General features: G+C 38.7%; 1 protein-coding gene across 1 annotated transcript in view; it reads right to left on the bottom strand.

Annotated features, from left to right (window-relative positions):
* The window catches only part of LOC110052554 (uncharacterized), a 55,964-nt gene extending 34,343 nt beyond the window's left edge, over positions 1-21,621 (bottom strand). The window contains exons 1-25 of the mRNA XM_089295291.1: positions 21,534-21,621; positions 20,003-20,131; positions 15,805-16,067; positions 15,455-15,578; positions 15,073-15,204; positions 14,287-14,546; positions 13,821-13,935; positions 13,542-13,667; positions 12,787-13,046; positions 12,377-12,467; positions 11,624-12,010; positions 10,640-10,833; positions 10,147-10,322; positions 9,862-10,034; positions 9,017-9,126; positions 5,920-6,214; positions 3,956-4,149; positions 3,434-3,609; positions 3,133-3,305; positions 2,734-2,814; positions 2,090-2,265; positions 1,669-1,741; positions 1,259-1,373; positions 473-725; positions 218-326 (exon numbers count right to left, since the gene is read on the bottom strand). Coding sequence (XP_089151417.1) covers positions 218-326; positions 473-725; positions 1,259-1,373; positions 1,669-1,741; positions 2,090-2,265; positions 2,734-2,814; positions 3,133-3,305; positions 3,434-3,609; positions 3,956-4,149; positions 5,920-6,214; positions 9,017-9,126; positions 9,862-10,034; positions 10,147-10,322; positions 10,640-10,833; positions 11,624-12,010; positions 12,377-12,467; positions 12,787-13,046; positions 13,542-13,667; positions 13,821-13,935; positions 14,287-14,546; positions 15,073-15,204; positions 15,455-15,578; positions 15,805-16,067; positions 20,003-20,131; positions 21,534-21,621 — 4,273 coding nt within the window. The remainder of the gene's footprint in view (positions 1-217; positions 327-472; positions 726-1,258; positions 1,374-1,668; positions 1,742-2,089; positions 2,266-2,733; positions 2,815-3,132; positions 3,306-3,433; positions 3,610-3,955; positions 4,150-5,919; positions 6,215-9,016; positions 9,127-9,861; positions 10,035-10,146; positions 10,323-10,639; positions 10,834-11,623; positions 12,011-12,376; positions 12,468-12,786; positions 13,047-13,541; positions 13,668-13,820; positions 13,936-14,286; positions 14,547-15,072; positions 15,205-15,454; positions 15,579-15,804; positions 16,068-20,002; positions 20,132-21,533) is intronic.
* Between the last annotated feature and the right edge of the window lie 204 nt (positions 21,622-21,825).

Raw genomic sequence — 21,825 nt, 5'->3', positions numbered from 1 at the left:
TGGATACTCAACCGCTTTAACCTTTAAGTGTGCAAGTGTCCAAGTTAAATAAACAGTGTATGTCTATGTCCATGTCCGTGTCCGTGTCCGTGTCTATGTCTGTTTACATTCATCAGTAGCATCTGACCACGCTACAGTTGAGATTCATTTCTGAGTCTTTGTACAGTCACTCACGAAAGCTTATCAAAGACAAGAGAAAGAAGTAACGAGTCAGTACCTGGTTCAGCAAAGTAAGGTCTTAAGGAACAGTTCTCAGTCGTGACAGTGACGTTATCGATTGCTACATTCATCTCGTCATCAAGAAAACCTTCTCCCTCAAAGATTATCTACAAAATACGAAAAAGAAAAAAATGTGTCTCATAGAAAACTAGACGGTGATTGTCAACCATACAAGGTCTTAGTGACATTCATTTCAAAAGCTATTCACACCCAAGGTCTTAAATGACACGTGAAAGCGAAATTGTTCACGAACCTTAATTCCTACAGCGCCTGGCCAAGCCACTTGAGCATCTGACCATTCTTTACCGTGGTACCCAACCATCTGCCACACTAGTACCGATATTTCTCGTTTCGTGTCTCTGAGGAAAACCTTTAAATTTGATTTTGATTTAGTGGGCATGAGGTAACTAAACCGCAAACACACGCCCACAGATTGATGGAATGGTTTCCATGGCAACAAAGAGCTTTCCAAACGTGCTTTGTACGACTTATCAACATAAGCAAAACTACCTGAAAGAAGAGACATTGTTTCGATTAGTCACATACTTTTAGAGGTAAAAACGTATATATTTTTGTTCTTAAGGCTCAGTCAAACGCACGCAACACATTGCAACATTGTTGCATACGTTCGGCAATCTTGTTGCAATATGTTGGAACGTTTGTATGGTCCAGAGTGGCCAAATGTGTGCAAACATAACCTCCTTTGAAGGTACTCCACCAGTGGGTCAGTCGCTTTCCATGTGAGATGATTGATTGTATTATATCTTGTCATTCATAACGCTCAAGATATAGCCTAGGGTAGCCAAGTCTTAAACAGAACAAAAAGTCAACTTCATTGTCCCTTACACTCTAGATCATCAACAGAGTTTACGGCTCATTTTTTTAGTGTAAAGAAAGTTATTAATCCAATTTACAAGAAAAAGGTTTGTTACAGAAGAACACAATTTTTTTCAACTTGAAGGTCAAAGCAACAACAGGAGAATGAACGTTCCACACAAACACAAGTGCAACAATATATTTATAGATTCAATTGTTCAACTTGCCTGGATATTGAATGAAGGCGCTGTTTAGCGATAACTTCCATTTGTCTTTCTCAACAACGCTGGTCCAACCGCAATATCCAAGGTCAAAAGAACATTCTTCAAGTGTTGCAGCTGACAACGAAATAAACCGGGTGCATCATGTAAGACCAGGGAGTTTCTTCCCTATATGTCAAACTCTGGAGGGAAACCGTTTTTAAGAAAGAGCAGAACCAGACAGATACAATACAATCACAATACAATACAATCCTTTATTTATCCACGTAACATTTAGGAGTAATAAACTCGTTAAAACATGTGCGTGCTAAAAAATGGAAACAATAAAATATTTATTAAACTTAACTAATATAGATTGTCGTTAACTGTCCAGGAATTTACTTTCCCAACGCCGTCAATAGAAATCGTTTACCTTGAATGTGAATATGTCCTAGCACTCTCTCGCCAATAATTTGCTGTGAATTGTTGACAGATGAAAAACTGACCTGTTAAAGAAAGTTAAATCCGAAACAAATGAACACAGTGCGTATTCAGTCTCCTATGTTGCGCTCACTTATAATTAATTATTCATCCTATTACAGTATTTACTCTCTTTCTGTAAACATCATGCAAATAAAATGCAAACAAAGCAGGGACGAAGAATAAAAGCAACTAAACCCGTAACTCTTGATCATGACTTTTGTATTCTAATAACATCACCAAAGTTGTTCATCACCTTTTTCATACTATTTTTCCACAAATCGTCCTGGGTTTCGTAAGCTATCTCAAGATGATCAAGTCGGAAACTCTCATGACCAAGTTTATTTTCTACACAACAACAGGTAATAACAGACCTTTATTGCAGAATATCCAGGTTGTCGGTCCGTGTTAAAGGTAGTTGTGAATGATGTGTTTACACAAGAAAAGTTAAGCGCCGAATTCAACGTTACATTTTCTCCAAGGGTTGAGATGTTCAGTTCCAACGGGCAATTCGGGCAATATACACCTTCACAGCAGAACTGGTAAAAACCTGTTGTGCAAAATAAAACGATACGACACGACATGGGTTTTATATCTCTATAATAATGTCTGACGAATATTTTGAAATTTTGAATTGAACTAGAACGTGCAAAAAATCGAAAAGTTCAAAATGAAGGTCACTGGCAAATACAAGTGTTAAGGAGTGAAATTCTTGTTATCAGTAAAAGAGTGGTATTGCGCTCTCCAGCACGAGTATTATTATCTGAGGAATCTTAGGTACAATTCTACAATTAGAACAATTAAAAAAAATTATTTAGAATATTCGGCCTTGGGCCTCGTCAACTAACACCTCATAGAAATTGACAGCGAATAACCTAACTGTTAATTATTTTTTTCACTTCAATATCTACAGAAGTCTTACTACCTTTGATGTTAAAGACGCAACATATCGTTAAAATTTCTTCCATCGTTTTATCAATTTATGTTTGACTGGTCTGGTTTGCTCTAGGGAACTAACCTGAAATACGAAACTTTGATCCAACGACAGCAGACAAAAGCGTTTCATTATCCTGCAGTGTCACCTTTAATCTGCGTGTTCCTGTTGAAAATTCAAGTCCAAAAGAGAGTTATCGAAAAAATGACATAGTTGGGTATGCAATCGTACAGAAAACCCTCTTGAACATTGCTTAAAAGATCTTATATAAGTTAAAAAGTGGCAAGATATTGTATCGAGAAGACCTTTTTCCATCTGTGCAATTCCTCAACGAAAACTAAACTTGCTAAGTGGATTGGTTTCTTGAAACGGATTTTCTTCAAAAAAGTATATCACTAAAGTCATGACAGCCAAGATTTTCCTTTCTCTTAATAATGGTAAATGCATTGTACATTTTAAAATAAGAACCCACAGCAATGTTACCTGGTTGAGTCCGAAAGAGTCTTGTTCCAGGAATAGGGCGTTCATACTCTCCATTTGGTTTGCGCATGCCCACAGCTGCGTGGTCTCTTCCCCAACGCTCATACATAAAAACCTCCATTTTATAAATACGACATTCGTCAAGAAAAATTGGTTGCGACACTTGTTGTGGGTGCCTTTAAAACAAGAGAGAAAAAAGGGTAAGAAAGAGTAAAAAGAAACAATTAACATCCCGGATAACGTAAAAAAAAAATATTCAAGTTAAAAGAAAAAACTCTCAAGGTCACATTCGTGTGGTGCTCACTTGTTCCACTGAAGATGCCCGGTCCATGATTTAAAAGCAATGATTAGCTGCTTGGTTAAGCTCTCCTCAGCTTTCGTGTTCTGGCTTTCTGTGCCATACTCATCTACATCGTACTTCCACAACTCACACCAATCATCGCACGACACGTAAAATGTGTAATTGCCACTATCAGGGACCTGTAAAATTATATACACTTCATAATTTCAATAACAAGAGGAACATTGTGTATTGACTGCTACTTTCCCACGCTAAATTCTAGTTGTAGAACGACTCCGTAGAAGTCATTTTTAAGAATCTTCTTCGAGAAAGAACGAAAGTTCTATGGCAAACGGTGCTAAAATACTATATAATCTCTTTCCAAATCACTTCCGTTGTTCGTATAGTATCAGTTGCCATCTTAACCCCAGCAATAATATCAGTTTGTAAAAGGTTAAAGCATATCCAATAATAATTACCCGAGACAAATACAAAGAAATTACCTACTTCTCATTTATTACACTTCAATGGGAAATCGAAGTTTACCTGTAGGTAGCTTGTTAATCGTTGAACGTAATTATTTCCTACGTCGACTGGTGCATCAAAATCGCGCAACTTCATCTGGCTTTGAGGTGGAGTCTTGAAAACGGGATGTTGGCGTATGGTTGCCACTCTGTTCAGGTCCATATTAACTTTATACCACACTTCACGCAAAACTCCGCGAGCCTGTCCAATAAACTCTACCACAGACAAAATGTGAAACAACTCTTGAGGTGTCTTGTAAAAAACACACTATAGTGCAGGTACAAAACTTTACCGATAAACATACATAGAAATTACTTTTTAGCATGACTAGACTAACATGTATGACATACAGTGTATATGTCACAAGTGTGACATCCATGTGTCCCGTAAATGATATACATATGTCACATGCGTGACATACATGTCTCATACGGGTAACCTTCACAGGTCACATGAATGACATATATATGTCACATGCGTGACATCAGAGAGTCATATGCATGGATGACATCCTAACAATTACAACGTACACGTGAATCAATGGACATGAACGTTGCTCCTAAATTCTTAGTTTAAATTTCTATAAGAAATTTGTCTCCTCCGATATACATGGTCGCGTAAAATCACACTTTAAAGCCCCCCCCGGATAAGTGCGTTCCTTTTGTGTTTCTCTACAAACATCCAAATTTTTAATCGAAAGTTATAGGCGTAAACAAGTGGCTGTGGAGTTTAGAACAATAATTATAACGATACCAAAGGAAGAAACAAATCTTCATGCATACATATCAACGCGATGAGGTTTGTTCCACAGTTCATTTACAACACAACTGTTCAACGACAATGTTTTGGAGTACGGTAACATAGCAAACAGCTAGCTACAATCCGGCAGTTTTCTATCACGCAAATTTTTGTAGCCTCCTACAATGAACTCTGAGCCTTCCATATTCCTTTCCTCACTTGCGCTTTGTGCTTCTTGCTCCCGTAACTTTAATACACACATGGTAATTCAATTCCACCTCCACAGTAACCCAAGTGCCCTCCGGTGTCTTCCTTGCTTCCCCAGTAATTTCACCCATCATGCTTGTCAGTATCCCGTCTTTTAAGAATGGACAAAGAACTTGCGCTAACGCATAGGGCGAGTGACGAGTCAGACGTTGACAAAGATGATGATGACGACGAATTTGAAACTGCAGTTGACTGTTTAAAACTGCAGCTGAACTTTGTTAATGATTGTGCTACTGCGGCCTTAGTAACCACTTAAATTGGAGCTATGCAAACTATAGAATTGTTCTGAACATTGAAATACAAATACCGTATGAACTTTGTTAATTCTACCTAAAGGACCGTTTCACAGCAAACAGGCAAATTGATAACCTTAAGGCTTGTAGATTTTAGACTCCCTTTCCAGTTGGTTCAGTCACATTAGTGTTTTATAGATGTTTTTGAAATAAAATCTCCGTTTATTGTGAGGACCAATAAATGTGTTATAAATGTAATAGCTCCAAATGTAATGGTATGTTAGCTTTAATTCGTTTCTCAGATACGTTTTATCTCGTCGTTCCGAAACACTGTTTTTTACTTAGTTTATATGCCCCCCGATATAAGCCCTCCTCCCCCCCCCCGCTTATAAGCCCACCCAAAACCCCATATGAAGTTATATAAGCGCAGGGCTTTAAAGTGGGATTTTACGGTATACGAAATACGTTATGTAACGAAGAAAGGCATCAGGTAGCAGGCAAGGCAGGTCTTCACGCTTCAGGTCTTGTAATTTAGGGGAGGAAGAGGAAAGGAAAAACGGAGGACTGCAGAGGGCTTTATTCCTCGTTGTCAAGATTTTTTCTTGACTTATTCTGAAAACTTTTCAGCAGTCAAGAATTGACTAGCCAGACTAATAATTTTCAAAGAGTATTCATAGTTTATACACTGTATTGACCGGAAAGACTGCTTGTAAAGAAACAGTTAGGAGGTAGCCACGTGTAACTCACCAAACGTTTTCACGACAACTTGGCACAGAACTAGCGTGACATCATCCCCAATCAGCGTCACTGTCACGGAACTGCCGCGCGCCGCTGGAGAACAGAGAAATTTGTAGTCCTGAGTTTTCCCACCATATTCCATGGATTCTGTACACGTTGGATCTAAACCGGTTGGACTGGTACTGGATACAGTGATTTTGATCATGCCAATGTCACGTGAACAGCAATCGATTTTATCGGTGATTTCAACAGATTCAACATACAGTGTTTTTTCAAGGGTTACTTGCCACCAAGGGTTCGACTCCTAAATGAAAGAAAAAACAAACAAACAAACAAACAGACAACAACAACAACAAAAAAAAACGTTAAACATTAAAAGTGAAAAGAACTTAACAAGCAACTTAGACCACGCTTCAAGGTGGGGAACATTGGTCCCTGCTCCACCCACGGTGGAGCATAGGTGTAGTATACACAAAGAAGCAAAGATGATGGCAGTTAGATTTTAGCATAGGATGGACTAGGAAAGGCCTGCTCTTTTGGGAGGACAATACGTCGCATGATACAATGGTACCATCCTTGAGATATCCGGACCTATTCCCTACCAACAGACCTTTATTAACTAGACAACTTCAATTACCTAATAGAAAGAAATAAGAAAAACAACTGTGATGCAAATAAAAACATTACATTAGTGTCAGGTGATCTACATTCTGACGAAGGGTAGTTGAAGAAGTGAGCAAGGAAAAAGCTACCAGTTGAGAGATGGAGGACAGGAAGCAACAAAGGCAGGGTCAATCTGAAACAAAGGGATTTTACTAAGTGGGGATTGGCCGAGAGTAGAGCTGGGGCAGAGCATGCCATAATAGCGGAGCTCCGGCGGCCGAAGGGCCGCCAAGCGGAGCCCCATACTCATATAGGAAAAAAAAGGAAACCCGTAAATCGATTTTTTCATGGTTATCATGGCTAGCGGCATTGCTCGTGGGCTCGTACGCACGACGACGGAGTCACACAAGATGGAGGACATACTCCAGCGAACAGGTTGAAAGAGTTTATAGCGTCCTACTTTAATATTGGACATCCATGTTATGGTCAATTGACCCCTGTCAAAACAAAGTATCCGCTGACCAGTATTACGTAACCATATCGCAGGCTCAAGTTTAGAATTCCTCGAGGTCACTTGTTTTTGGAAGTTGACCGCGGAGTCAGGTTAAGTTAATTTGTTGTAATTAGGGCCAGACTGTTCGAAAGCTGCTTAATTCTAACCCCGAATTAAAAGTTAACTCAAGTACAAATTTTTCTTGTTTTGGAGTGGAATGTCGTTCGTAGTGGTGTACCCCAGGGGTCAATATTAGGACCGCTTCTTTTTAATATTTTTATGAATGATTTGGCCTATACTATAAACTAGAGCAGCTTATTAAGCTTTGCAGACGACACCAATTTACATGCTTCAAACGAATGTCCCCGCGCAGTAGAAAACATGATTAACCAAGATCTGTTCAATGCCACCTCTTGGTTTAAACAAAACGGAATGATCGCCAACCCGACAAAATATAACGCCATGGTGTTAGGAAGTGCAAATCAGTGTGGCATCAGCATCGAATGTGCGGGTAAAGAGATTCCAGTATCCAAGGAGATAAAACTACTGGGCATAACTTAGACGAAAAACTAAAATTTGATTCACACATTGCGGACGCAAGGTGGGGAGCCAAATAAACGCTCTAAGCAGGTTAAAGAACATTCTACCTTGCAAAACGAAGGAATCCTTGTGTCGAGCTTTTATTTTACCATATTTTTCTTATTGTAGTCAGGTTTGGTATCACTGTGGAAGAAGGAATATAGAAAAACTGGAAAGAACAAATGCGAGGGCCTTGAGATTTGTGTACAGCGACGAGATCTCGACGTACGAAGCGCTCTTAGGGCGTATCGGATCAACATCAACCTTAGAAAATCGTCGCACTCAAGACATGTTACTGACTGTGAACAATATTATTCAAGGCAGGGCTCCATCCAGTTTCAAAAATCTTATAACTGAGAAGAGAACAGCGTACAATCTTCGCGGAAATTTTAATCTTTCCATACCTAAAGTGAACACTACCAGATATGGTCTTTAAAAGTCGTGGCGTTATGCTGCAGCAAAGCAGTGGAATATGCTAACTCGTGATATTCGTTTCATGGCAGGCTCAAAAGACTTTTTGAAAAAGATTCGGCAAACTGATTTTCATGTTTAATACACTTTGATTATATTTTATCGCTTTTAGCTCGTTTTTTTTTTTTTTTTTTAAGTGATTTTTAAATTACCTTGATGTAAATACCATTTTTTAACGCTTTTATAATGTTGTACATTACTTAATTTAAATCGTGGAGCACCTGGAAACTAGCGAACAGCTAAGTGTGTACTTTTCCACGTTAAATAAAGTATGTCTATGTCTTGTTTTCACATGTTTTTCACTGCTTTTGTTTCGTGCAGTTTGAGATTATTAAAACTCAAAACAGAAGGCCAAACAATATACAGAACACCTCACCGCAAAGTTACAAAACTCAAATCAAAATTCTCGCTTATCCTGTGTTAGCGTGATCGCGCTTTGAACAACCCGGCCCAGGAGCTCCGCTTTTAGGCCTTGCTAGATCTATGTATTAATGGGGTAAACCACTGGGAGCTTTGTCACACGAGTTTCCATACAGAAACAAATATTCAAAATAGTCAGACATTGAATCTGACCTACTGCATACTAACGGACGTGATTTGGCAGGACTGGCTACGAGCCAATAATGCTGTGACGAGGATGTGAAGCAAACAGAACATCAATCACAGTTTAATTGATTAAACTTCTAATAAACTGATGGAAAAGAAACTATAACGCCTGTAAGGAAAAGCTGACACGGTACACTTTGTCTCCACCATCACCGCATGCAACACTCCCACCATTTGTGTTCATATATGACAAGCGAATGTTATGTTTGAGGCGACTGTAATGAGGGAATGTGGCCGAATAGTTTAGGCCGCTGGTATTGTAATCCGGAGGTCCTAGCTTCAAGCCTCCCTCTCCTCGGTTTCGTTTCGTTTATTTTGTTTCATTTGTATGTTTACTCTTGCACAATTTCTTACCTTTTCGGAACGATAGCAAGTGGCGTAAGATCTATCAATGGCCATTAGGGGATCAAATGGTAACAGAACACTTGACCTTTGTGTCATATTACTCTGTGACAATGAACTTACTGCATGAAAGAAAGTAAAACAAAAATAAATACAATGAACAAACCAATCACAACGCATAATCATAAAGCTTGTCAGGCAACTGCGCTATATTTACGGTGTCTTGATACAGTTTTTTTGGACCATACCAAAACTTTTCAAACAGCTTGTCACTAGTCTTCTTTTCATTAGATCAATGTGAAAGTTACACCGGCAGTACTTGAAAATGGATTGAAGTTTGGTATTATGTATTTCCTAAGGCAACCGATATTTTAAAACCGGTTTAACATGAATTTTGCACGAACCAAATGCGATATAAAAAAGTTAATATCAATGTCTTAAACTATGTAGTATGACAAGTAGAATATGCAATTTCCGAGCAAACGGAGGCGAACTACTCCTGTAAACCCTTCTGGAATTGCGTCCCACTTTCTTGTTGATTAAAACATCAACATCTCATGGAAAATTGTTACAGTTGGAAAGATTTAACTTTGGAAGGATTTAATTTAGCGCGAAAAAACTTTAGCCGCTGGACGCTTCAGAGTAGATAAAGTACGCTTTCTCGTTCGGATTTCCCCGTGGATGACCAAGAGAAACTTTTTCAATTTAAGTAATTCTTTACCTAACGCTAAACTTGCCCCATAGAATCTTTTCAGTCTTTTCTTGCGTCGCAAAGCACTAGATTCATGACAGTCAAGGTTTCTTTTAATAATGGTAAATACATGGTCGGGTTTAAAATAAGAACACTGCAGTGTTACCTGGTTTAATCCAAAACAGTCTTCTTCCACGAATAGGGCGTTCATACTTTCCACTTGGTGTGCGCATGCCCACAGATACGTGGTCTCCACGCCAAATTTCACGCATAAAGACCTCCATTTGATAAATATGACTTTTGACGAGAAAAATTGGTTGCGACATTTGTTGTCGGTATCTTAAAAAAGGGAGACAGAAGGGTAAGATAGAGGAAAACATCCCGGGTAACTGACGTAAAAATATTCAAGTTCAAAAAGAAACTTTCAAAGAAATGTTTGTGTGTCGCTCACTTGTTCCACTGGAGACGCCCAGTCCATGCATAAAGAGCAATGATTGGTTTCTTGGTTAAGCTCTCCTCAGATTTCTTGTTCTGGTTTTCCATACCAAACTCATCTACATCGTACTTCCACAATTCACACCAATCATCGCATGACAGGTAAAATGTATAATTACCACTATCAGGGACCTAAAAGCAAGGAACAGAAACACATATGTGTTGATTGCTGCGAATACTCAACCAAAGTTTTGTTGTAATACCACTCCGTAGGCGTTATTTTCATAACTCTTCGTCGGGGAAGAACGTGCCATTCTTATGGCAAACGGTACTAATTAAAAATCACTTGGCAGTTGCTGGTATAGTAGCAGTAGCATCCTAACTCCCAACAATAATGTTAGTATTCAAAACGTTAAGGCATAGCCAGTTGCCCGACAGAAATACAAAGAAACTGCTTCTCCTTTACCACTTTTTTTGAAGCGCGTTTTAATGGTAAATCGAACGTTTACCTGTATGTAGCTTGTTAATCGTTGAACGTAATAGTCTGCTACGTCGACTGGTGCATCGAAATCCCGCAAAATCATCTGGCTGTGAGGTGGAGTCTTGAAAACGGGCTGTTCGCGAATAGTGGCTACTCCGCTTTGAAGGTTATTTACCTGATACCACACTTCACGCAAAACTCCGAGAGCCTGTCCCGAAAACTCTACAACAGACAAAATATGCAACAAGTAGTAAGGGCTACTTTTTAGTCGTCAGATTTATCTTGTAAAATTTATCCCCGACCATTCAGAGGACCATTCAGCATGACCAGACCAACATCTATTACACGCTATATGAAAATGACACGTGCGTGACATCCATGTGTTCCATGGATGGCATACACGTATGACATGCGTGACATCATATGTTGTGTGAAACACAAAATGTAAAAAAAGAAAGGCATCAGGTAAAGCAGGTCTGTTCGCTTCAAAGGTCATTGAGTGAGAAACAAAACATGTAATAAGAAATGTAGGGAGCAGAAAGGAAAGGGAAAACGGGGAACTGTGGAGGGCTTCACACCTCGCCGCCCAAAAAATAATAATCACGCTGCCAGACCCGAAACACACATTTAATGTTGATTCTTTCTAAAAACGTTTTAGAACTCAATAATTGACTAGCCAACCTAAAGAGGAGGTAGCCACGTGTCACTTACATTGTTTACCAATGGTTTTCACGACAACTCGGCAGAAACATAGCGTGACATGATCCCCAATCAGAGATCAAAGATTATCCTTTAAGGTTTGGGACAGAACCCTTCTTTCTAGGAACAACATTTTTGAACATGCGAGATAAACACTCTGAACTCCAGTTTTGAAGCATCCTGGACGCTGAAATAACTTTTCATAATAAAAGTAGAGTCTTGTCTCGATTTTTGATATCCATTGAATAACCGTCCAGTCATTCAATTTTCCTTTTGGAACCTGCTTCAAAAAATATAGGAACTTTTTCCTTACCTTCAGTGACACTGTGAGCATAAAAAGAGAATGTTTGTTTTGCTTTGCAACAAATCACATTTCCGTGATCATAGAGGCTAATCATTGGTCCATAATTACTCCTGTCGATCAAATAAACTCTCCTGGAATTACTTCCCACTCTCTCCTTATTTAGGAGGACAACATCTAATGGAAATCTGTCATAGCTAGAAGGATCCAACTGTGATGTGACAAAACTTTCACCGCTTGAAGCTTCAGAGTAGATAAAGTATGCTGTCTCGTTCGGATTTCCTCGTGGATGCCCGAGAGTGAATCGGAATTCTTCGAAGTACAGACTGTGTTCGGAGGGTTGAGTGAAAATTCGAAAGTCTTTGCCATTGTAAGAGTACACGTAGTATATCGTCTCTTCTGCAAATGAAATATCCAGGAATAAAGAAATGCATTGAGTAACTTTATACAATCTGATTTCTAAATATATCTAGATTAATATTAATAGGCGTAGTGTTGCCATTTACTCGCTGACATGGACAACAAGATTCACGATTAAAATAAATAATCGTAAAGACACAGTGCTACGCTGAAAACGATGCAAATCAACGCAAAAAATACCCAAAGTTAAGCGAGAAACAGGAGAACAAGTTAATTACCTGTTTGGTTAGTTGGCAGACGCGTTATAAGTTAATTGACAACATGCAGATATAAGCAATTCTTGGGGTAGTTGAAATGGACTGAGAAATCGATACCGTGAAATAACGGTAGGTACACTATTACTACCTGTTTGATTACAAGTTCCTCTTTCAAACGAAAGGTCGTCCAGTGCTGCATCCCCCTTATCACTGCTACCTCTAATTCCGTCAACACTTATCTAGTAATGAACAACAAAGAAAAGTAGCCTTGTTTACAAGATATATTCCCCCAGGTCGAGCAGTCAATATTATACTTTGTGACTGATAATAACAGCGAAATGTTAGGTCTGTTGGCCAGAGGCTGACAGCATGACAATTGAAAACATTAAACATCTACAACTCAGTCTCGTTAATGCTTATTTTTCCTTGCACACTTTGTGACCAACGATAGAAACGAATGCCCTGTATATTTGCTGGCCTTAGGGCAACACATTTTATTTCATATCTGATCATTTTTTTTTTTATCAAACGCTGTATAACAAACATTTTACAACTCACTTGATAACTTGAAGTCTCGTTGATGCTTATCTTTCCTTGTATCCAATGGTTTCCTTGATCTCGACACCTCAACCAAACAGGTTTTAACCTGTTTGTAGCCTGGAATTTTATGTATACAACAACACAGCTCATGGTGGCGCCATACATGTGGTAGAAGAACGTCATACATTGCGGTCCCTGCATCCAAGGACTTTCAAGTCGCGCAGTGTCTCCTAGCTGTCGTGGACTAGAGGTTTCAAGATAAATGTACATACCAGTTCCTTGATTAAAAAAGAAAATTATTAGTAAAAGTAATTGCAATTTTGATGACATTTACAGGTATTGTGATAAGTTTCTGTCTGTTTGCTCTCCTTTTTCTTTCTTTCAAAATTTACCATTACTTGTTATGTTTCCACATAACAAGGAATAACAAAGCCATTATCTTGAGTTAAGCGAGATAACCACGCTTGAGTAATCTAGAACTATAGAAACACTGGGAACTAAAGAAACAATGTCATTGCATATCACAGAAGCGGGTATCACGTTAGAGAGCTATAGTGAGGACATTCCAACAGTCAACACTTGACACTTTCTAGCTCTTCATATTAACAAATGTATTTTACATTTTAACTCAGTATATTCTTTTACACAGTTAATAGGTTAACCTTGTACATTATACGAAGAGCTTTCATTCTAGAGTGCCAAAAAACCTGTACAAAAAAATGTGTTCATGTGTTCATGATAGCTGAGTGTCCTGACTGTAAACCTGACGTCACCTGATGTATGATCGGCGCTTGGTCCAGTCCCCGAGCTTGGAGTATTATATCTTCGTTGAGTCCATGTGAAATTAAAATTTAAATCATTCCTCCAGAAGCAAAAGTTGCTGTCAAAGTTGCAATTTCCTTGAAAAATAAACGATAGGCAGATGGTCAAATTTAGTAACACCTTAATAGTAGATGGTCGTGCATGGTTATTTAACATTATTCATTCTACACTTAACACATTTATATCACAGAGAAATAAATTACCATATGTAGTACAGGTAACATTAATACCTTGTCGATTGTTCTGGGGTTCACTTTCGTGTTCACAAAGTCCACTACTTAATGTGACGTCATCTAAAGCTATACCCCCAGCATAGTTTCTGCCAATTGTTGCTTGGAAGGAAAACTGCAATAAAAACATTTCAGTGTTCAGTATAAACTTTTTTGGAACTCTTTTTCGCGATCTCGAGAGCTAGACTTGATCTTACGATCACTCCTTCTATAATTTAACGTTTGGCTGATTTTCGATGAAATTTTCTTATCGTTACGATAATGAAACGAGGAGCTGATTGAAAATGCTTGGTATGGTCCAGAAAAAACTGTATCGAGAAACCTATATCTTTCTTATGTAAAATCATGATTGTTCCTTTAAGATTTACCATTACTATTCTCCGTATCCGAGTTTTCTTCGATCTGCCCGCATCTCAAAAATACCTTCAGAACATATAAGAACCTGAAAAATCTACTCCCCACCTACCTGGAACTCGCCAGTGTAGCCAACATCGACACTAGCCTTCATCCATTGATGAGCCTGTTTACCGGACCTTCGCCACATCAAGTAACTGTGTTGCTGTTCTCGAGGCCAAAGTAACACATCAAGATTTCCAATATCGCTTCCATTCATGTAGTAATAGAAGCGGAGACATTTCGGGCCCCGGATGAGCGGACTCAACAGCTGTGCAAACTGATTCACTTGCGCAGATTGTGATTCTTCAACGTAAATATACTCTCCACCTCCTAAAGAATAAGAGGCATGCTGAAGAAAAGTCACTATACGGCGAGGAATGCACCACACTGAGAAAACAGTATATTTTCTGATTAAATTACAAACACGTGACTTCTGTTAAACTGCAAACAAACTCTTCGTTGTCTAAAACAGTCCCTCTCTCGTTTAAACCCCAATGACACCTTTCACAATCCTCCGTAGGAAAAAGATGGCGGCTGTACATTTTACCACAATACCATGCGAACCTTATACAGCCCGTAAAGTACAAGGAAAGCCATATTTTTGCAGTATTTTTCATGTGCGAACGACATTGTGTCTTTTAGGTTTGAAGGTTTTAGAACTTTTCTGTACGTTTTTATGAGCGTTGTTTAAGTTTCCGTGCGCTAAGAACTATGGGTAAATGTACCAGTCGCCATCTTTTTTCCTACGGCGGATTGCGAAGAGAAGCTTGATGAGTTAATATGTGATAACAAGGTAACCCTCTTTCCATCCCACCAATTTAGACCCCCTACATTGTCATTAATATGTTTTGGTTACCTGTGTGATCCTGACTCGGTCCATTCCCTTGGCTTTGGTTTCCAGATCTCGTTCGGCACCAACCGATTCGGTCATTGGGCGGTGTTAAAATCTTACGCCATCCACAGTAACTCTCATCGAAGGTACAGTTCACTAGAATTCAAAATTCAAACAGATAACTAGGAGTTAAAAGTTAACCTTATGAACAGGGATCTCTTCATTCACAACTGAGTATTGACTGCTAGCTACGGACAGCTTTGCGGTGAGAATTAAGAAGAAAACTCAGTTCCTTATGAAATATTCTGATTGCCTGGTATTTGCGATCAGGATTGCGTCTAGTACAGAGTATAACGCGAGGTAAATGAAGAGGAACACGAGTAACTTCGAGTAAGGAAAACATTACCTTCAAATGTTTCAGGTGGCGTTGGTTTGCCAAATGACACACAAGTCAAGTTCGTGCTGAAAGTGACGTCATCAACGGCGATGTTAGAAACGAATGCCATGCCAGCCACACCCTCGATTATAACCTGGAATGAGTAAATAGAGATATTTAGGTAATAAGATTAAAATAAAAGACCCTTAACATAAGTCTTTCATATCTAAAACAAACTGTTGTTTTAAAGTCCCGTAGGGACTTTTAGTGCTCGCTGTAAACTACGTAAGCAAGAGTTTTACGTGCACTAACATCATTTTTTTTCTTTTTTCAACAGCTTTAAAGAAATAACCGCATAATTTAGCCCAAAAGGTTTCTACCTGGTAGGTCCCACTGATGTTTACAGCCACGCAGCCCTTAGTCCAGTTGCTTGATAAGTGGTTACCATAGCGACTCCATATCCTTTCGTCACGATCACTACCATTGCTTCTAACATACACAGACAGGGACTCAACAGTGCTGCTGTACATGAAGTAGTAAAACGTCATCCGCTGTGCGCCTCTCAGCCAAGGGCTGTTGAGCCTGGCCTTCTCGTCATATTTACGAGGAAGTGAAGTGTCGATGCAGATATATGAGCCATCACCTAGAAGAAGGAAAATTTTAATGTATTAATTTATGAGTGAAGTACACTACAATTATTTTATCTTGTAAGGTCTGGGAAAACGTTACTTTTTAGTTCGGTCGATGCATTGTATCTAACAATATAATACTTTACAAGTGAATATATGAAAGACCATATATTTGAACTGCGGAGAACGATATGAAGATATGACTGATCATATGAAGATATGATTGATCACTGCGATGATCAATCATATCTTCATGATATAATACTTTTCTCTCTGTCGTTGTCTTTTGTCAGCACATACATGAATTCTCTCACAAAAAGTTATAATTAACCCATCACATCCCAGAGGCCACAGTGGTGTTCCTAAACAATGAAATTTCTCTCCTGTGGATAACGAATTCTAGTCAATAGGCCATTTTCGTATTCTTGAACTGGAACTACCGTAGCTTGCCATTGAGGCCCGTGCGGGGGAATATCATTAAATCAACATTCGTGAGGTTCAATCAAGGAGCAGATCAAATAAAATAATATTGTAATAATATAACAATATTGGAACACTTAAATAGAGCTGCACTAGAATAACAACACTCTAAATAAACCAACATTAGCTGAGCAGCGAGCTTACAACGTCGCCTCCTCAATTTTTTTGAACAATCAACGTACCTAGCCCCGCCTGCTTGCGTGACTTAATACAACTTAGGAATTCGTCCGATAACTTGAGGGGTACTAACATTCTTAATCTCCCTAAGGTATACCCTACTATGGCGCTACTTTGGATCCAAATTATGGAACAGCCTCCCGGACTCCGTGACTCAGTGCACTAAGTGACGTGGACATCAGACGCCAAATATCAACCTATTTTAACAATTTTTTCCTTCTCAAATCTTACTTATGCATAGTTTTAATCTGTACAATATATACATTTTTTTATACATTTTTTTGCATGCATACATCTTTTATATTCTTATACATTCTTAGATAGTTTATAGCAGTTATATAATCTTAGATAGTTTAATTTAATATTTGTACCCTGTAGCACATTTTTACTTTTTTATTTCGTTTTCTTGGCGCACCTGTAAACTAGCTGGTGCGTCTATGGGACGCACCGATACCATAGCTTAGTGTCACAGGACCAAAATACCATGTTTCCGCGTTTCCTCGACGTGACGGAAACGTAAACACGAGTAAACGTCACTAAACCGAGAGCGGAAACGCCTGTTAACCGTTGTGTTTCCGCAAAAGTTTCACATCTTTCTGCCACGTTTCCGCTTACGGATTCTTGTAAGACGAGGGTTTTGAACTCGGTTTAGATAAGCCGCGGCTTATATAAGACGTGAAGCCACTCGTATAAATGGTATCGCGGTTTGTTTGCGGCCTACGTGAGACACGAACTCACACTGCGCAAGCGCAAGTGTTTCCCGCGCTCGCGCGACCGCTCGAGCAATTCCGCGATTGCTATGACAACCAACACAAAAGCGAGAAATTAGTCACGAATAAGCCGTGAACCATTTATACACCACTTATGCACTTCCCGTCTTATCTAAGCCGCGCTCGTATAAAAAAAAAAATAAAATAAAAAAAAATAAAAAGTATAACCTTTATTTACCCTCGGCAATGTTTATAGCATAAGTGCTAGTGGGGCCGAGCAAACAAGTGAAGCAAATAATTCAAATTGAACATAACATTGTTAAGAATCCGAACTGGCCGGAGGCAAACCAGTTAGCTATTTACAAGCGTGGCCGAGGATGTGAACTCGGGGCTACTGAGAAACAAATCCAGGCAGTAAATAAATGGTCCAGTTCGCGTCTTATGTAAGCCGCGGCTTATTTTCCTCGTATAAATGGCCCTTATGTCTATGTCTAGTATGTTTCTGTTTCGTCTTGGTATTAGTTTGTCCTTAGTTTTTTGAATCTACGGCCGGGGGCCGTAGATTCTATGTCATCGAGCGTGTCCGTCAACCAAAATCTTGTAGCAAAAGAGTATTTGTACTTAATCAAACTTCGCATGTGCGAAGATCGTTTCCCGATTAATGCCCGAATGAACGACTGTACGATTGAGAGGAACCAAATATGTGAAGATTAGTTACGATTGATTTGTCGGTAGACTTTCGGTTAGTCAAACCTGTCAATGTTCGTAAGAGGGAGTTGCTTGTTAGAACGGAGGAAAAAAAAATGCGAATTTACTAGCAGAAGCACAGCGTTTACGGAGCATTGTCAATGACTACGATCTCTAACCGCTGACCGTACGTATGACACTGCAGACTCGTTTCCCCACGCTCTTCGAAGTGACGCGAATTGGTGAATAGACAAAGTTTTCTATTTTTTTCTGATACATGCAGTCGAACCTCCGGTTGCGACCACCTCTCGTAAGAGACCACCTCTCCTCAGCGACCGGTTTTCCAAAATACCAAAAGTTTCCAAGTCAAATCACTATATTTGGAACCTCTTGTAAGCGACCGCCTCTCGTAAGCGATCGCGACCGCTTTTAAAGCTAAAAGTTTGAAATTTTCTATTGTTTTTAACCTCTCGTAAGCGACCATTTGACAGACAATAGAGCAGAAATTGTGTAATAAGGTGTTGTAACATTATGACATTCCTAGATAGTGCAAGAGGCCGAAATTTCTCAATGGGAAGTACCGGATTTTTTTTTTAAATTGACTTTTCTCACGAATAAAACTTTTAAAACATGGGGTAAATCTCTGCAGTTACTATATGCTAAATATTATGAGGAAAAATGTTTGGCCCAATATGGTCTAAGCTCTCGTTTCGTCAATATTAAATACCGACAGATCAGGAAGGTTTGCTTTACATATATAAACAAGAGTAAGTTCCGTGTCGTCTGTTCACCATCGTTTAAGCTTAACTGGATAATATTTCTATACTCTCAAAGGGATGTCATTGGTTTTATGAAAAGCTTTTATGAATCCAGAGTTATTGACGTCGCCGTCCTATACGAAAATTACACAACTTAAAGTATTTTGTCTTTGGCGACACGGCACGCGAAAGTTTCCTGCGTCCACTGCCGTTGCCGTCTTGGCCTTCCCATCTTTGCATCGTATAAAGGTCCCTAATGTTGCTTGTGATGCAGAGGACATTAATGCCATGTACTCAAATTTTAAAACAATATTTCGCAATGTAGAACAGAATCTGCAATCAGGCCGGTTACATCACTGGGCGACTCAAATGGCACAGAAATCACGAATTCACTGTTTGCGGTAATTCATTCCTCTCAAGGAAAATCGAATCCCTTTCGAGGGATTATTCAACCCTTTCGAGATATTTCAAGGGAAGAACTATGGATTGTCAAGCTTGCTCATGAACAAGAGTCTTTTTTTACTCGGTTTTTTACAACAAAATTTGAACAAAAAAACCGTTGGTGATCTGGTAGGAATTATAAATGTTATCCAGAATTTTTGTCCGAGTTCAGATTGATATTAAGAACTACCTCTTGTCAGAAAAGAAGCTTTTGTTATCTGGAGACATTGAATTAAACCCAGGTCCTGCAGAGATTCCTAATCCACTTACCTACGGCCGTGGATTCATGTGTTCATCGAGCACCTATTTTTTTACCTTTGTAAGTAGTTTATCGTTTGTATGCGGTAACTGTGCTAATTAGCTTAGTTTTGTTTTGTTTTTTTTTTCATTTTGTCAGAATTAATTTGTTTTCGACATTACACTATGTTGTAAACAATGAGTGTATTTCGAAATGACGCATATGTTTTTAAAAAGTAATCAATGATAATAATGATGATAATGATAATGATAATGATAACGATAATGATAATGATAAGGACAAGGATAATGATAAGGACAACAATAATAATAATGTCTGCAAAAAGAAAAGATGCAGAATCAACTTAGATGTGCTAATCTATTACATTATCTAGTTTAGTTTGTCAACAAATAAAAGGGGAAAGATGAGGTATAAAACGTTAAGTTAGGATTCTCAACCTGAATGATCGCTGGTCGGTCCTGTGTTATTGCTAGGAGAGCTTCCTCGCCTAAGCTGCCAATCAAAGTGATCGGTATGATTGTCGTTAGACCAACTGCACAGTGTGTTCTCATCAAAAGAACAGTTTCCTAAAATAAAGAGAGAAGCTACAAATTAAACGATTCCTTTATTTTCTCTTGTGATTGTCCAAATATTGTAGGCACTTGTTTTTGCACGTGCATAGATCAGCTTGAACATTACGCTGCATAATTGCAAAGTACGTACGCACTCTTCTGGTCACCCCAATACTGTCAAGTTTCTCCCAGTCTCCCTCGACTCTCGCCAACACAAAACGACGACTGCGGCGCGTCTGACTGTCTCTCAGGACGTTCATTGTTATTGTCAGTTTTGCATCTTTGGAAGTCTAATATGTAATACGCCACTATCCCGGGAAAGGACACAAATAAAAACTTTCCTTTTTCTCGCGTTTTCAAAGCAATATGGCTGTTTTAACATTATGTGACACCTAGAATAGGCACTACTCAATAAATCAAAAAAGGAACGATGTTCTCACACATGTATGGTACAAAATCAGGAACTGACAAAACAGACAACTGTGCACGAGTCAGCCTATCTCGCAGGAAGTTCATTGCTACTGACATGTTTTACATCTTCGGAAGACCCGTATATAATACGTCTCGGGAAAGAACGCAACTCAAAAATATCGGATTTTTTTCTTTTGCCTTTTTATCATTACGCTACAGCAAGAGGAGGCACTGTACAATAGATGAAAAGTTGGCCTCAAGAACCGGTGAGCCAGGTTAACAGCAATCCACTGTACACGCTTGCAATTGAAGTGACGGTGACAAATTAACAAAACATTTGTCTTTGTATTTAAATATTTACGAACCAGTAGATAGCAAGTGTGAGGTTGTAAAGAAACAGCAGCTGCACTAACAAACCATGAGTCTTATAACATGTCGTGAGCAAGAAGACTCCTTCACGAATATTTATCAGGCACATCAAATAAAGCCAAACAGGCAAACTTATCTCTGACTTTCATAGTTTTTTTTTAATGTTACCTGTAAAAATTGTTTGCAAAAACGTTGACGTTTTTGATAGCTTCAAATGGAAATTTCTCATTTTATTTATGTTAGGCTAATAACAAATGCTTACGAATTTTAATGATATTGAAATGAAAAATTGGTTTTATCTAGCAGGACGGCTGATTGCTTTTCTTCTTGTATACTTTATATTCATGTATACTTTATACTCAGTATAAAAGTGACTCGACAGTTAACAATGTTAGATTTTGGGGCATTCAAAGGAAATTTGAAATCGTTGAATTAATAACAATTTTTGGAAAACCAATACTAAAATTAAAAAATTGACACAATTCATCAAGGGAGCACGAATTAATTAGACAAAATTTCAACGAATTTCGCAGCTTCTACAATTCCCATGTGAACTATTACATTAATTTTGCACCTTAAAGTGTTAATTAGCTTGTGAATCTTCGTTGTGTTACAGAAGAAATAGAAAAAAACCTACCGGTAGTTTCTTTCGAGGAGCCACATTTTATTCCTACAAAGTTATACGCGAGAAATAACAAAAACGTTTCCTGACGAGAAAGCACCATTTTCCAAACGTGTAATGCAGCATCTGAAAGGAGAAGAAAATGATAAAAAGTGGTTTAAGTTTCCCGCTGTCGATTGTCGACAAAGTATCTAGAAGTCCCATCAATTTGCAATGGTGTGTTCAAACTTTTTTCCTACTACCAGAGTATGCTGTGTCGAAGTCGGTCGGTTTTAGAGTTCCTATTTGATACTTCTGACAAGCGACG

This window comes from Orbicella faveolata, unplaced genomic scaffold (assembly GCF_042242905.1).
Source record: "Orbicella faveolata isolate gen_17 unplaced genomic scaffold, um_ofav_v1 contig_26, whole genome shotgun sequence".
Taxonomy (NCBI): domain Eukaryota; kingdom Metazoa; phylum Cnidaria; class Anthozoa; order Scleractinia; family Merulinidae; genus Orbicella; species Orbicella faveolata.
The sequence above is the reverse complement of the archived record's forward strand: the minus strand, read 5'-3'. Positions and strand labels throughout refer to the sequence as shown.